This window comes from Oryza sativa, chromosome 1 (genome assembly GCF_034140825.1).
Source record: "Oryza sativa Japonica Group chromosome 1, ASM3414082v1".
In the NCBI taxonomy this organism is placed as follows: Eukaryota; Viridiplantae; Streptophyta; class Magnoliopsida; order Poales; family Poaceae; genus Oryza; species Oryza sativa.
In genome coordinates, this window is record NC_089035.1 from 7,607,450 (window position 1) to 7,621,481 (window position 14,032).

General features: G+C 41.1%; 2 protein-coding genes across 2 annotated transcripts; both read right to left on the reverse strand.

Moving 5' to 3' along the window:
* Positions 1–6,373: 6,373 nt before the first annotated feature.
* Positions 6,374–7,005, reverse strand: LOC107276778 (isoflavone reductase-like protein). The gene is made up of 2 exons (XM_015771497.3): positions 6,785–7,005; positions 6,374–6,627 (listed from the first exon to the last, which is right to left on the reverse strand). The coding sequence occupies exons 1-2, from the start codon at positions 6,984–6,986 to the stop codon at positions 6,467–6,469; spliced, it is 363 nt and encodes a 120-aa protein (XP_015626983.1). The 5' UTR covers positions 6,987–7,005; the 3' UTR covers positions 6,374–6,466.
* A 1,866-nt stretch (positions 7,006–8,871) lies between these two features.
* On the reverse strand, positions 8,872–10,297 carry LOC112938296 (isoflavone reductase). Its single transcript, XM_026024239.2, has 3 exons — positions 9,989–10,297; positions 9,504–9,650; positions 8,872–9,252 (listed from the first exon to the last, which is right to left on the reverse strand). Exons 1-3 carry the CDS (start codon positions 10,181–10,183, stop codon positions 9,079–9,081), a joined length of 516 nt encoding a protein of 171 aa, XP_025880024.1. The 5' UTR covers positions 10,184–10,297; the 3' UTR covers positions 8,872–9,078.
* Positions 10,298–14,032: the final 3,735 nt, after the last annotated feature.

Genomic DNA, 14,032 nt, shown 5'->3' on the forward strand with positions numbered 1-14,032 from the left:
TGCCGGGATCTGAGCTCCTCGTCGCCGTCCACCACCTCCCCGCATCCATTCGCATCGCCGCCGCGAGGAGGTGCGACCTCGTAGTCCAGTGCCTCCTCCTTCTCCTCCTCCCCTCCACTCGCGTCAGCTCCAGCCTGCCGCCACCGCCGTCCGCCGCTTCAGCTCCCGCCGGCCGCCACCACTCCGGCCCACACCCATCGCCGCCACCGCTCCAGCTAGCTCCTGCATCAGGTCCCGCCACCGTCGCCGTTACTTCAGCTCCTGCCCGCCGCCGCTCGCTCCTCACGGATGGCCGAAGGGGAGAGGGAGAAAGAAAGAGAGAAGGGAGGGGAGAGGAAGAAGAAAGGGAGAGGATGACATGTGGGGCCCACATGTTAGTGGGCCCCACAATTTTGTGTGTGTGAATGACAAACGGGTCCCATATATATGTTTTTAATTGAAATGCCACCTAAGCGCCATATCCAGCACCACATATTAGGTCAACACCGCCACGTTAGCGCCATGTCAGCGAAACCACCCTCCAAAACCAGGAGTCAAATTGCACAGGTTTCAATAGTTAGGGGGTCGAGATATCCGGTTTTGCGGTTTAAGGTCATGGATTAGATCCGGATCACTTTTTAGGGAGTAAAAGTGAACTTATTCCTTTTTTTTCACTAGTTACATAAGTGCACTCCTATATGCATGTAAGTTGTAACGGATCAATCCCATATAATTTGAGATAGATTGGGGGCTTGTAAATTAACGGATCATATCCATATAATTAGGGAGGAGACGATGCTTACTTTTCGCGTATGGAAATGAAAGGAGAGAATGGAAGGAGGGCCACTCTGTTTTTGACTTTTTTTTCTAAGTTAAAATTTTTAACTTTAACCAAGAATGTAAAAAAAGATAGCAATATTTTCAACACTAAAAAAAACTATCAAAATTTGTTTAATGTTAGATTTAATAAAAGTAATTTGGTGATATAAATATTGCTTTTTTCTATAAATATGGTTAAAATTTTATTAATGTAATATTAGAAAAGGCAAAGAGACTTATAATATAAAATGGAGGGAGTAATAGAGGTAAGCAGAAGCCCTATGGTGAGTTTGTGCTATGCGATTTTTAATTTTTTTCCCCACTAAAAATAACTTACTTGATGAAATACGTGACAAATCTCTAGCCACCAAACTTTACCCAATTAATAAATTATTTTTAAGGGGAAATTAATCAATTATTAGTTACTTTTGTCTTGTTGTCGGGTTCATTGGATATGGGCTGTGTGTCAAATAAAGCTTGGTTGTCATTAGTTTTCGTCTCATAGTGGACCGATCGACGTGATGCCTTCTTCTATCAACCGTAATGAGTGATTCCACTTAACAGGAAAATATGGTTGCACTACATATATGTGTAGTGGTGAAAACTTGGAAACTATCTTTGGATCAAGAAATAAATCTTCGAGATTCGTCCACGTCACCATGACTCCATGAGTTAAAATTTTAACTCGCAGATTCACTCAGAAGTTAAAATTTTACTTAGAGTTATTTTAACTCATAGTGACGTGGACGAATCCTGAACATCCACTTCTCGATCCAACGGTAGTTTTCAAATTTCCACTACATATGTGATTTGCACTACATATTTTTCATCTAAATGGTGATGATGAAATGTGTCAGTCAAATCTCAAACTATTATTAAATAAATAAAAATTTTAAATGGGAAATATATCACAAGATTTGTTATAAAACTCTTTCGTATAGTTATATTTTAATAAACTTCTATATGAAACATGTGCATTAACCGGAGATTCTGTTGAATGGATGTAACACTGTTGGTTCTATTTGGCGAGCTTAATATTTTAAAAAGTACTAGCTAATTGGTAGTTTGTTTGTGAGAATATGAAGAAACAATGTAACGTCCCGCCTCTCCCAGACCGGGCCCACTTACATCTGGCAGTTTTCATAGGTCATATACTTTTCTCACAGAGAAATTGCTCCAAGCCAAGCACGTTTAACCTCAGAGTTCTTTCGAGATCGGCTTTCGGAAATGAAGTTGCAACTTGTTGATATGAGTATTCTATTGACCCTATTAAGCCCTGGGCCGCCTCAGAGTTTTTTCGAGATCGGCTTCCGGAAAAGAAGTTGTAACTTGTTGATATGAATATTCTATTAATCCTATTAAGCCCTGGGCCGGATGTCACATCCTCACCCCCTTAAGACATCGAGAGTCAGAGTCAGCTCTGATACCATTTTGTAACGTCCCGCCTCCCCTCCTTAAGACACCGACGATTTTGTAACGTCCCGCGAGAGTCGGCTCTCATACCGACCAACATATTGTCCTCACTCGTGTGCACCAAGAAGAATCTCTCGGTCGGTCACCCATCCCGAAATCACTCGTGTGCACCCGGAAAAGAATCTCTCGGTCGGTCACCCATCCCGAAATTGCTCCACTCGTGTGCACCTGGGAAGAATCTCCCTGTCGGTCACCCATCCCAAAATTAGACACCAACGATCTATTAATCCTATTAAGCCCTGGGTCGGGATGTCACATCCTCACCCCCTTAAGACACCGAGACACCGAGAGTCAGAGTCGGCTCTGGCACCATTTTGTAACGCCCCGCCTCTCGCCCCTTAAGACACCGACGATTTTGTAACGTCCCGCGAGAGTCGTCTCTGATACCGATCAACACATTATCCTCACTCGTGTGCACCCGGGAAGAATCTCCCGGTCGGTCACCCATCCTGAAATTGCTCCACTTGTGTGCATCCGGGAAGAATCTCCCGGTCAGTCACCCATCTTGAAATCACTCATGTGCAGGCTCTGATACCGACCAACACATTGTCCTCAAAATCACTTGTGTGCACCCGGGAAGAATCTCCCGATCGGTCACCCATCCCGAAATTGCTCCACTCATGTGCACCCGTTGTGTGCACCTGGGAAGAATCTTCCAGTCGGTTACCCATCCCGAAATTGCTCCGCTCGTGTGCACCCAAGAAGAATCTCCCGGTCGGTCACCCATCTCGAAATCACTCATGTGCAGACCAACACATTGTCCTCAAAATCACTTGTGTGCACCCGGAGAAGAATCTCCCGATCGGTCACCCATCCCAAAATTGCTCCTCATGTGCACCCGTTGTGTGCACCTGGGAAGAATCTCCCAGTTAGTCACCCATCCCGAAATTGCTCCGCTCGTGTGCACCCAAGAAGAATCTCCCGGTCGGTCACCCATCTCGAAATCACTCATGTGCAGGCTCTGATACCGACCAACACATTGTCCTCACTCGTGTGCACCTGGGAAGAATCTCCTGGTCGGTCACCCATCCCGAAATCACTCGTATGCACTAGGGAAGAATCTCCCGGTCGGCCACCCATCCCGAAATTGCCCCACTCGTGTACACCTGGGAAGAATCTCCCGGTCGGTCACCCATCCCGAAATTGCTCCAAGCCAATCACGTTTAACCTCAGAGTTCTTTCAAGATTGGCTTCCGGAAAAAAGTTACAACTTGTTGATATGAGTATTCTATTAATCCTATTAAGCCCTGGGCCGGGATGTCACAAACAATTTCTGACTTTAGTTCATTTTCTAGATTCTATAACTACAGTTCTTATAATCTGGATAAAAATTAAACTATTTAAGGGAGCTTTTGATTCTCATAAGCTTTCTAAACAGGCCATATGCATGCTACTCACTATGGAAAATAATATCTTTGCATTTATTAATTCAAAACATAATTGAATACCTTGTTAATTGGATTGCAGTTGGTTGATTTCCAAATATATATGTCTGGATTTAATATTTTCAAAATTTTAATTTAATTACCGATGGATCCATCCCTGCACCTAATATTTTCTACTCCTATCCACAAATGCAAGAACTTTTGTCTTTTCTTAAAGAGGCTAAGGTTGAGAGAAATAGTACATTTAGCATTAAATAAGGGGTGGTTAGGGCAAAGATTGGATTAAAAATAAGTGATTGGTAGAATAAGATTATTGGATGTTCTTCTATTTATTTATGAATCAATTTTAAACACTAAGGTCTTTATATTTGTGGATGGACGGAGTATTAAACATTACAATTTCATCGTTTACATGCGAGGTATCCTATCTTCCTATATAGTCGGTACCCACTAAGGGGCATTTACTCCTATAAAGCAAGACATGCAAGAAGCCACATCATCAACAATTTTAAGTCATCAGATCATATTAGTATAAAAATAACAACCGTTGGATTAAGAAGCTACTTATACATCCAATTCGATCATTTATTAGTTATTCATTCAACTCCCTTTGCTCCACCTTATAGTCACACATAGCACTGATACATATTTTATGCATAATACCATGTTTTCCGAATACAAACAAATTATTGTTTAATATGTGATTATTATTTAATATGTGTGTTGTTTTATTTTATTATGCATGATAAGATAGCATACGATTATTAGGTATCATTAACTGAATCCATTTTCAGAAAAAAACTTGAGGGAAGTAGAGAGATGCAAACTATCTAAATACAACTAAGCCCATATCTAAATACAACTAAGCCCATATTGCGCATGAAAATAATATTCATATATTATAACAATATACAATGACACTTGGAAAAATAAAGCATGAATTGTATTGTAATAACACAAGGCATATATAAATTCACATTATCATGTATTTCGTATATACATAGAGTTGCACCTAACCATTTAAAACTATGATTTTGTTTGACGATAAAAGAACAAGACCTGCGGCAAAGACGCGGGGTGGCAACTAGTTACCTAAAGAAGTATAACCTATAACAAACAATATTCCCTATGTTCCAATTCATTTATCGTTCTAATAAATCTCATCCTAAATTATGAGGTGAACTGCATCCTAATTAACCATCTTTTCGAAAGCAAAGCATTGAACATTGCAATGAGTATTACTCCATCTATACCAAATTGATCATTATATATGTTTATGCACCAAGACTAAGGATAATTTAAATTGCATCAATCAAGACACCATGCACATGTTATCCCACAATACATATTTTTTTATTATATTCCATTATTAAAAAAACATGCATCGATTAAAACACCATACCAATTACACCCTAGAATGCACATATTCTCCCATGATGCATTAATTGTGTTTCAATGAAATTCGTGTACATGCGGTTATGTGATGATTAATTTGAGAAATTTTAAATTCTATTATATGATTATCAGTTTGGGAAGGAGTAAGTAGTACATATTTGCAATGAGTATTAATTCTTATTATTAGTACTTTGTTGGTGAATGGTAGGAAGGACTCTAAAAATATTTTAAAATCTGAAAACGACAAATATTATTATACAAATTTCAAATGCTAGAACAACAAGTAAACTGTATAGAACGGAGTACAACTTTTCATCAACTATGATTTTGTTTGACGATAAAAGAACAAGACCTGCGGTAAAGACGTGGGGTGGCAACTAGTTTACCTAAAGAAGTATAACCTATAACAAACAATATTCCCTATGTTCCAATTCATTTATCGTTCTAATAAATCTCATCCTAAATAAATTTCATCCTAAATTATGAGGTGAACTGCATCCTAATTAACCATCTTTTCGAAAGCAAAGCATTAAACATTGCAATGAGTATTACTCCATCTATACTAAATCGATCATTATATATATGTTTATGCACCAAGACCAAGGATAATTTAAATCGCATCAATCAAGACACCATGCACATGTTATCCCACAATACATATTTTTTTATTATATTCCATTATTAAAAAAACATGCATCGATTAAAATACCATACCAATTACACCCTAGAATGCACATATTCTCTCATGATACATTAATTGTATTTCAATGAAATTCGTGTACATGCGGTTATGTGATGATCCATTTGAGAAATTTTAAATTCTATTATATGATTATCAATTTAGGAAGGAGTAAGTAGTACATATTTGCAATGAGTATTAATTCTTATTATTAGTACTTTGTTGGTGAATGGTAGGAAGGACTCTAAAAATATTTTAAAATCTGAAAACGACAAATATTATTATACAAATTTCAAATGCTAGAACAACAAGTAAACTGTATAGAACGGAGTACAACTTTTCATCATCTACACGCGGAGTTTTACCAAGAAGGTATCCCGTATAATAAATAATAATGATACAGTACATGCACATATATTCCCTTACGAAAATAGTGGTACAGGCTAGAACAAAGCAGCTAATTACTCCCTCCATTTCAAAATGTTTGGTACTATTGATTTATTGATTTTTTAAGTACGTGTTTCACCATTCGTCTTATTCATATCATCTGATTCATTGTTAAATATACTTTTATGTACATATATAGTTTTATATATTTTATAATTTTTTTTAATAAGACGAACGGTAAAAAATATACTTAAAAAGTCAACGGTGTCAAACATTTTGAAATGGGAGTAATTAACATGCAGCATACGAATCTGATCGGCTCGACCAGCTGATGAATAGTATCGTCAGATCATATCAGGCTGTCGAAGTACTCCTCGACGGTGACGTACTCCATGTCCGGGTACAGCTCCGTCGCCTCGACGCGGACGGCGGTCTGCCCGCACGACGCCACCCCGGGCAGCAACGCCGAGTGCACTATGGCCAACTGAAAGTTGAGCGGGAACGGGGATGCTGCTACACACATATACATATACATCCACCACCCGGAATTATTTATGTAGTATGTATAGGGCAGATTAATTAGTTAATTTATTTATTGATTAATTAACGAGCTCGCTAGCTCTCTCGTTGAGCTCTTAGATTGATTAATTGATTCAAATTAATTTACCTTCGATTTTTATTGCAAGCTCTTCCTCGGGCACGTAGCATTTCTCGAGGTCCCTGCCGATCTTCTTCTCCAACACGGAGACGAGCTGATTGAGAGAGCACAAATTCGCAGGTGGCTGCACATACAGTATCTTGTCGACTGTTCGTGGGTCCTCCTCGGCTTTTATTGTCACCGCGCTCATATCCTTATCGTCCACGAACATTGCTGATATGTTTAATATAAATTAGGAAAAAGTACGTTTTACCCCTGACCTATCGCGGTCGATCGAATTACCCCGCTAAACAACAAAATCAAATATTTTACACTCTCAAGTATTCATACCGGATAAATAATCCCTTGAGCACTGTTCTTAGCGGTTTAGTGTTGAATTTGTACAGTGGCGCCAAACATGGCAATATAGTTAGCAAAGAAAATAAAAAATATTCTCTGGGCCCACATGTCATACGTATCCCTCCAACTCCCCTTGCACGCGCGCGCACTCTGGCCGGCGACGGAGGTTCTCTCTCAGCTGGCCCGCCCGGCGACGGAGGTGGACCTTGTTCGTGTGGGCGGCAAGACGGAGCGAGCTCGAGCGGCGGTGGAGGCGGAGCGAGCTTGGGAAGCCACCGGCGGCGGCAGAGCAAGCGGTGGAGCGAGCTCAGGTGGTCGCGGTGGAGGCGGCGAGCTCGAGCGACTGACGGTGGAGGCGGAGGCGGAGCGCGTCGACCGCGCGGCCTCCGACCTTGCCCGCCGCCGTCATCGACCCCCTCCTCTACGTGTCGCCGTCCCCTCCCCCAATCTCCACCGCACCATCCCCACCTCCCCAACGGTGACCCAACCGTGGCCGGAGCCGAGGCAGTTGCTCCTGTCATGTTCCAGTCGAGGCGGACGAGAAGCGACGGCGAGGCCGCCGGGATGGCGGAGGTCGTCGGCGCCTCCGCCCCCGCCCACCGCCGGCCTCCGCTCCTCGCCCGCCGCCCGCAGCCGCCTCCGCCCCCGCCCGCCTCCGGTCTCGCCTCCGCGCCCCCTAGCCACGGCCTCGACTCCCGCCGCCGGCCTCGCCTCCGCGCCCACCGCCCCCAGCCGCCTCCGACCCCGCGCGCCGCCCCTAGCCGCCTCCCCCCCCGCCCGCCGCACGCCCCCCGCCGCCAGCCTCCGCGCCTCGCTCGCCGCCCGCAGCTGCCTCCGCCCCCACCCACCTTCGGCCTTGCCTGCACGCCACCCAGCCGCGGCCTCGGCGCCCGCCGCCCCCAGCTGCCTCCGACCCCGGGCGCCGCTACTAGCCGCCTCCACCCCGGCCCGCCGCTCGCCACTCGCCGTCGGCGTCGCCTCCGCGGCCTCTCTCTGCCCACCGAGAGAGAGAGGGGGAGGAGAGAAAAAGAAAAATGGGCTGACAGGTGGGCCCCACCTGTTTTTATTTGTTTTTTTTTGCTGACTGTATCGCCACGTGTGTGCCACGTAGGCTGAAAACCGCTTCGGATCGAGTTAGGGTGGTAATTTATCCGGTTTTAAGAGTTTGGGGGTGTCAAATATCCGGTATTGTAGTTTAGGGGGGTAAATCGTACTACCTCAATAGTTGAGGAGGGGGGTAAAACGTACTTTTTGAACCATCAATCATGCACTTATAATTTGATTGAATGAAGAGTATTCCTTTTTTTTTGTGGAAAAAGTAATTGATTGACTAGCTAGCTATGCGATAATATTATATCCACGCGTATGGACGAATGATACTCCCTTCGATCACGAATAATTATCGGTTTTGAGTACTCTCTCCGTTTTTTAATAAATAACGCTGTTGATATTTTGAGATACGTCTGATCATTCGCCTTATTCAAAAATTTATGTAATTATCATTTTATTTTATTATGATTTAATTTATCGTCAAATATTATTTAAGCATGACTTAAAACTTTTTATATTTATAAAAAAATTAAATAAGACGAATGATCAAACGTTTATATATTAAAAAACGGAGGTAGTACTAAAATAATATCTTACATTTAAATTTATTGACTTTCACATTGCTTAAATTTTTTTTTCTCTACTTCTGGTCAGAACCGATAATTATTTATGAACAACAGGGGTATGGGTGGGATGATGATTTCTTTAGTTTCATTTTTTTTAAAAAAAAAGAAAACAAAGGCACGAGCTCTTTGTTCACTTTATTTTCAAGACAAAGGGATTATTAATTTTACGATAAAACACTAGGAAAATTAAAATCCCTTAAAATAATACATCATGTTTCATGCATATATAAACCTTTTTGTTTGCCATCACCAAAGATGGTTGCCGTGGTGACCGGGGGGCCATCAGCTTCAGGGTTTCCGGCCTTGGGCAGCAGGAAGCCATGAACCAGATAGCCGCATACGATGGTGTGAGGAATCCCTGAAGCTCTCAGAGCTTCGCGGACTCGAAGCTTGGCTCCCAGGATGCTTCTTGCTGGCTCCAGCATCTGCTCCGCTAGCTCCACATTCAGATGGCACGAACCGCTGCATGCGTTACATTTTTCTGTTCATATGTGTGTAGTCGATTGCAATAATAATAAAAAAACCAAGGTGCTTAATTACTCTGTTACACCTTATAAGATATTTTGGGTTTTAAATATTCATGCACGAATCCATATTTATATATGTGTTCAACTTTATATGAATGTTAGTGGATGTCATATTAATATGGAACGGAGGGAGTTGCTACTTCAAATGCAGTGCGCGGAGTTGAAGTTATATATAGCACGTACTACCTTGACATTGCCAGCATCCCGGATTGCTTCCATGATCTTAATCTGGTTCTCCACCAGTTTGTGCGGCGTAGTGTGACCAACAGCGCAGATCACCACATCGGCGTTCTTGATCGCCGCCACTAGAATATCGTGGTCGTTGACGTCCCCCTGCAGATTAATATAATACGTGATAAATATATATACTCTCTCTGTTTCTTTTTCATGACGTATATTTTAGTACCGCGTCAAATATTTCAGAATAAAGAAAGTATTATATTAGTAGATCAACGAAGCTAGTTAATCTGATAAACTGTTATATATCTTAAAGGGTGATTTTACTATCCTTGATAGGTATTAAGAGTTTTAAATTTTTTATGTAAAATTTGGTATTTCCGGTACAAAGCGTCTCGAGATACGAAATATTTTAGTGTAAAATTTATATACCTCAACGTACTTTCTCATAAACCTTAAAATTTCTCATCTTGAACTAGTTAATGACTACATACATAGACAAGTCTGGCTCCATTGTCACAGAGTTCCTCTGTGAGCTTGGCCTTGACGGGGCTGTCGGCTCGGGCGCCGGCGGTGGCCGGGCGGCGGACGAGCACCGCCGTCGGGTGGCCGGCGTCGAGGCTTGCCGTCACGAGGTGACGCCCGAGTCTCCCCGTGCCGCCTATCACCAGAATCCTACTACTCGCCATGTTCTTCCTCTCCTCACTTGATTGGCCTGGCTAGCTAGCTAGCTAGCTGGCGATGTGTGTGTTTGAGACTAGCTACTTTGTAACTAGCTAGCTTCTCGCGCTCTAATATAATCGTTTCACGGCAATGTGTTTACAAGCATATATATATAGGGGAGAGGGAGAGCAGGACGAGCGTACGCGCGCACTAGCTGCTAGTTTTTTTTTTTCGGGGAAAAGAGATGCATTACTCAGCTATAGAGTCATTACAAACCAAGTGCGAAATAAAATTACAAGAATCATCTGGCCAAAAGGCCGTTAAGGATTCTCGACGACCTCTGCTAGCTAGAGCATGACTGACGCTGTTCTGATTACGATTGATTTTCGTCAGTACAATCTCTCTGTTCCTGATCAAGAGACACTTAATCTCTCTTATTATAAACTCAAATTCAGATCTCCCTTCTTCCTTGGCAAGAATCATTTGCATAGCTTCCAGGCAATCTGTTTCCAGGACGATAGGGAGCAAGGTCCATTGAAGGGCCATCACCAGCCCTTCTCTGCAAGCTACCAGTTCAGATTCGAGTGGCCCTGCACAACGGTTCAGCTTACCGCAGGCTGAGAAAATAACCTCGCCTGAACTATTTCTGAGAATTGCCCCAATTCCTCCCGTGCCTTCTAATTCATCAAAAGAGCCATCAACATTAAGTTTCATCCAGCCCGGTAGATGCTCATTTTTTATGATACCTGTTGTGTGGCATTATATTGAGGCCTCCCTTGAATCGAAAGATCGAGAAAACATAGTAGCAGGAAAAACAGAGGATTGCAAAACACAGGAATGACCGTTTGATTGAATCGCAGGAAAAACGCAGGAATTAAATGATAGGGATAGACTCAAAGGAAAGTTAATTACCAAGAGGTGGAAGCTCTTGCTAAATTTCCTCCGAAATCTCTATAGGATTGTCCATTCCATAGGAATTTCAAAGGATTGGATATGATTTGATCCTTTGTTTCAAAGGGCTTCATAGGAAAATTTTCTATAGGATTGAAATCCCCAAAATTCCTATGTTTTTCCTCCAAATCAAAGGGGCCCTGAATATTGATCCCCTCGTGTTCAAATTTTCGCTCCACCACTTATATATTGGTGGTACATGCTATATTGAAACAAACATAAATTGACTAAATAATTTCTTAAACATTTTGAGTAAACTAGAAAAAGACACATGCGTTACAACGGAGAAACTAAAACTATGATAAATATTAAATGATTTTAGAATTTAAATTCATATGATTTGAGCCTTAGTTTTAAGGGGGAAATTTGTGTCCAAAATATTCTATTTCTTTTTTTTTTACTGAAATCACTGCATAAAACAGTCTATTTCTTATTCACCAAATTACCAATTCCAACATCATCATATTTATGATAATTCTTGAAAAAAGAAAACTCACATCCTCTTCAAATGGGCCTAGGGGCATAACACATCTATTGCCAATATATATGTTTGTACTCGCTGCTAATCCGATTCGTTTACCATAGCCCTCGCTGCACCGAATGTAACCTACAATGTTCTTAAAAAAAAATGTAACCTACAAGTTAAGAAAATGCAAGAAAGCTCAGAAAAGAGAGGATGGTCGGCGGATGGCCACGTGTGTTGGTGGCATGGAAGGAAATTAAATCAAGACATGATAAGTCTAACGAGAGAGAGAGAGCAAAAGGAGAGGAGATGAGACGACTACGATTGGAGGGGAAATAAAATCAGACTTGGGTCTGTTTGGAAGAGTTTCTATCTAATATAAGCTTCTTCTAGAATTAAAAACTCATCAAACGACCTAACTTTTGGTCTAAATTTTAGAAGAAACATAGTTATACAATCTAGAAAATAAACTAACATGATTAAGAAGCTGGCTACCAACCAAACTGCTTCTCAAAATTTTAACCTCCCTCAAACAGGGACTTAGGGATTAGACCCTAACACGGTATGCAAATTGGGCCCTGTGTGTCACGATCTGATTTTGGAAATAAAAGAATTAAAATTGGACCCTGACACAAACACGTTGTACCGGGAAGCAATCTTGACCGGACACTCAACCCCGATTCACTCAAATATACTCCCTTTCGTTTGAAAAAAAAAAGAATCAGGGCTGAATGTAACAAATTTTAGTAAAAAAACTCTAAACGAATGCATGTCCAGATTTATAGTTCTAGAATGTATCACATCGAGTATTAAGGGAGAACAAAATACCATAATGTGCATCATGATCGAAAAGGAGTGAACCAAAGTATTTAAGGACCTTAACCGGAAGCACGAAGAAAGTAACAACAAAAGCTTGATCCAGGATGAGAGCCTAAGCTACGACTCCCAGCTTTTACTGTGACACACTTTCGTTAGCCGGCCAGCATTTCTAACTTATAAGATTATTTAGAAAATAAAACAAAAAACACATGTTGTTTACAAAGACGAAACGGAATCAATAATCACCTAAAAAACACATGTTGTTTACACATTTGAATGTGTGTGGATGTGATTATCTGTATATGAGGTTTGCTAGTATAATGACGTGTCTGATTCTCCCTCCCCTCAAGTACTCCCTCCACTTCACTATAATTTCATTTTTAGAAGTGAGAGCAAAAAAATAAAAGGAGAAAAAAAATTACCCAAATATCCCCATATTAAATGAAGGATGTTAGTTGGATGGTAGTTGAGGGTAAGATGGATAAAAATTTGAATGGGTAAGTAGTATGATAGGATTGTGCTTATTTTAGGACAAAATTTAAATATATAATTGCACTTATTTTAGAAAAAAATAGTAATTGTTGACTATTACCATCTCATTTGCCATGAATAATATCTAAATGACTTTGCCCTTTGCTTTTAAGAGATTAAGGATGAAAACTACTTTCTTCGTCATATAAAGTTAGTTTTCTTACGGGACGAAGGGGTAGAATGTCCTTATTAAATGAGGGTTGGTGGGGTGTAGGAGGGCAGTTCTAGTTCAATATGATTGATAAGATGGAAAAAAATAAATTATAATTGACTGATGTGGTAACTAGTATAAAAAACCTAAAGTGAATTATACATTGGGCTAGGTATTATTCCCACACTTTCCCATTGGACTCTAGTTAGCTATTGTTTTCACTTTGATCTATGATTTCTTACTTTTGTTTCAAATTGGACTATCTCTCTTAGGCCGTGTTCGTTCTTGAGAACAAATCTCCTGTGCACATAAAATGGGCGGTCCATTAGCACGTAATTAATTAAGTATTAGCTGTGTTTTTTGAAAAATGGATTCATATGTTTTTTTAAAGCAACTTTCCTATGAATTTTTTTTTTGCAAAAATCACACCATTTAGCAGTTTGAAAAACATGCGCGTGGAAAACGAGGATGTGAATTGAAAACGTTGGGGAAAGAACTCACTCTAGGCTGTGTTCGTTGCTCTGTTTCCGACCCCTCCCAACAAGCAGGAACAGTCTAAGAGCAGGTACAATAGCAGGCTATAAGCCAGCTGCAAACATATTTTAAGGAGATAAATAAGGAGAGAGAAAGGCAGCGGGCTACAGCCAGCTGTAGCACGGAGACTTCAAAACGTAGTGTGTGTATGATAGGTGGGACCATGTATTAACAGTGTAGTATGCAACTATTGTATGAATGAACTATTAGATTAGCTATAGATGAATTGGAGCTAATAGTTGGCTATCCTATTAAACTTGCTTTAACAAATGGCACATCCTCTTTCTCTCCCCGTGTGCTTTAACAAATGGCACATCCTCTTTCTCTCCCCGTGTTATTCCCCCTACAGAAGTGCTGACCAGCTTTGGCATGCCCCAATTCGAGGACAGTGCTAGTAAGCTCTATTTGAGTAGCGGCCATGGTGAT

Bases quoted from the DNA above. Each gene is read 5' to 3' on its own strand.
- LOC107276778 (XM_015771497.3), bottom strand. From the start codon at position 6,986: ATGTTCGTGGACGATAAGGATATGAGCGCGGTGACAATAAAAGCCGAG. The intron at 6,628-6,784 runs GTAAATTAATTT...TGTGTGTAGCAG, and splicing joins GCTTGCAATAAAAATCGAAG to CATCCCCGTTCCCGCTCAAC.
- LOC112938296 (XM_026024239.2), bottom strand. From the start codon at position 10,183: ATGGCGAGTAGTAGGATTCTGGTGATAGGCGGCACGGGGAGACTCGGG. The intron at 9,651-9,988 runs GTATGTAGTCAT...ATTAATCTGCAG, and splicing joins ATGGAGCCAGACTTGTCTAT to GGGGACGTCAACGACCACGA. The intron at 9,253-9,503 runs GTAGTACGTGCT...TAACGCATGCAG, and splicing joins GGGATGCTGGCAATGTCAAG to CGGTTCGTGCCATCTGAATG.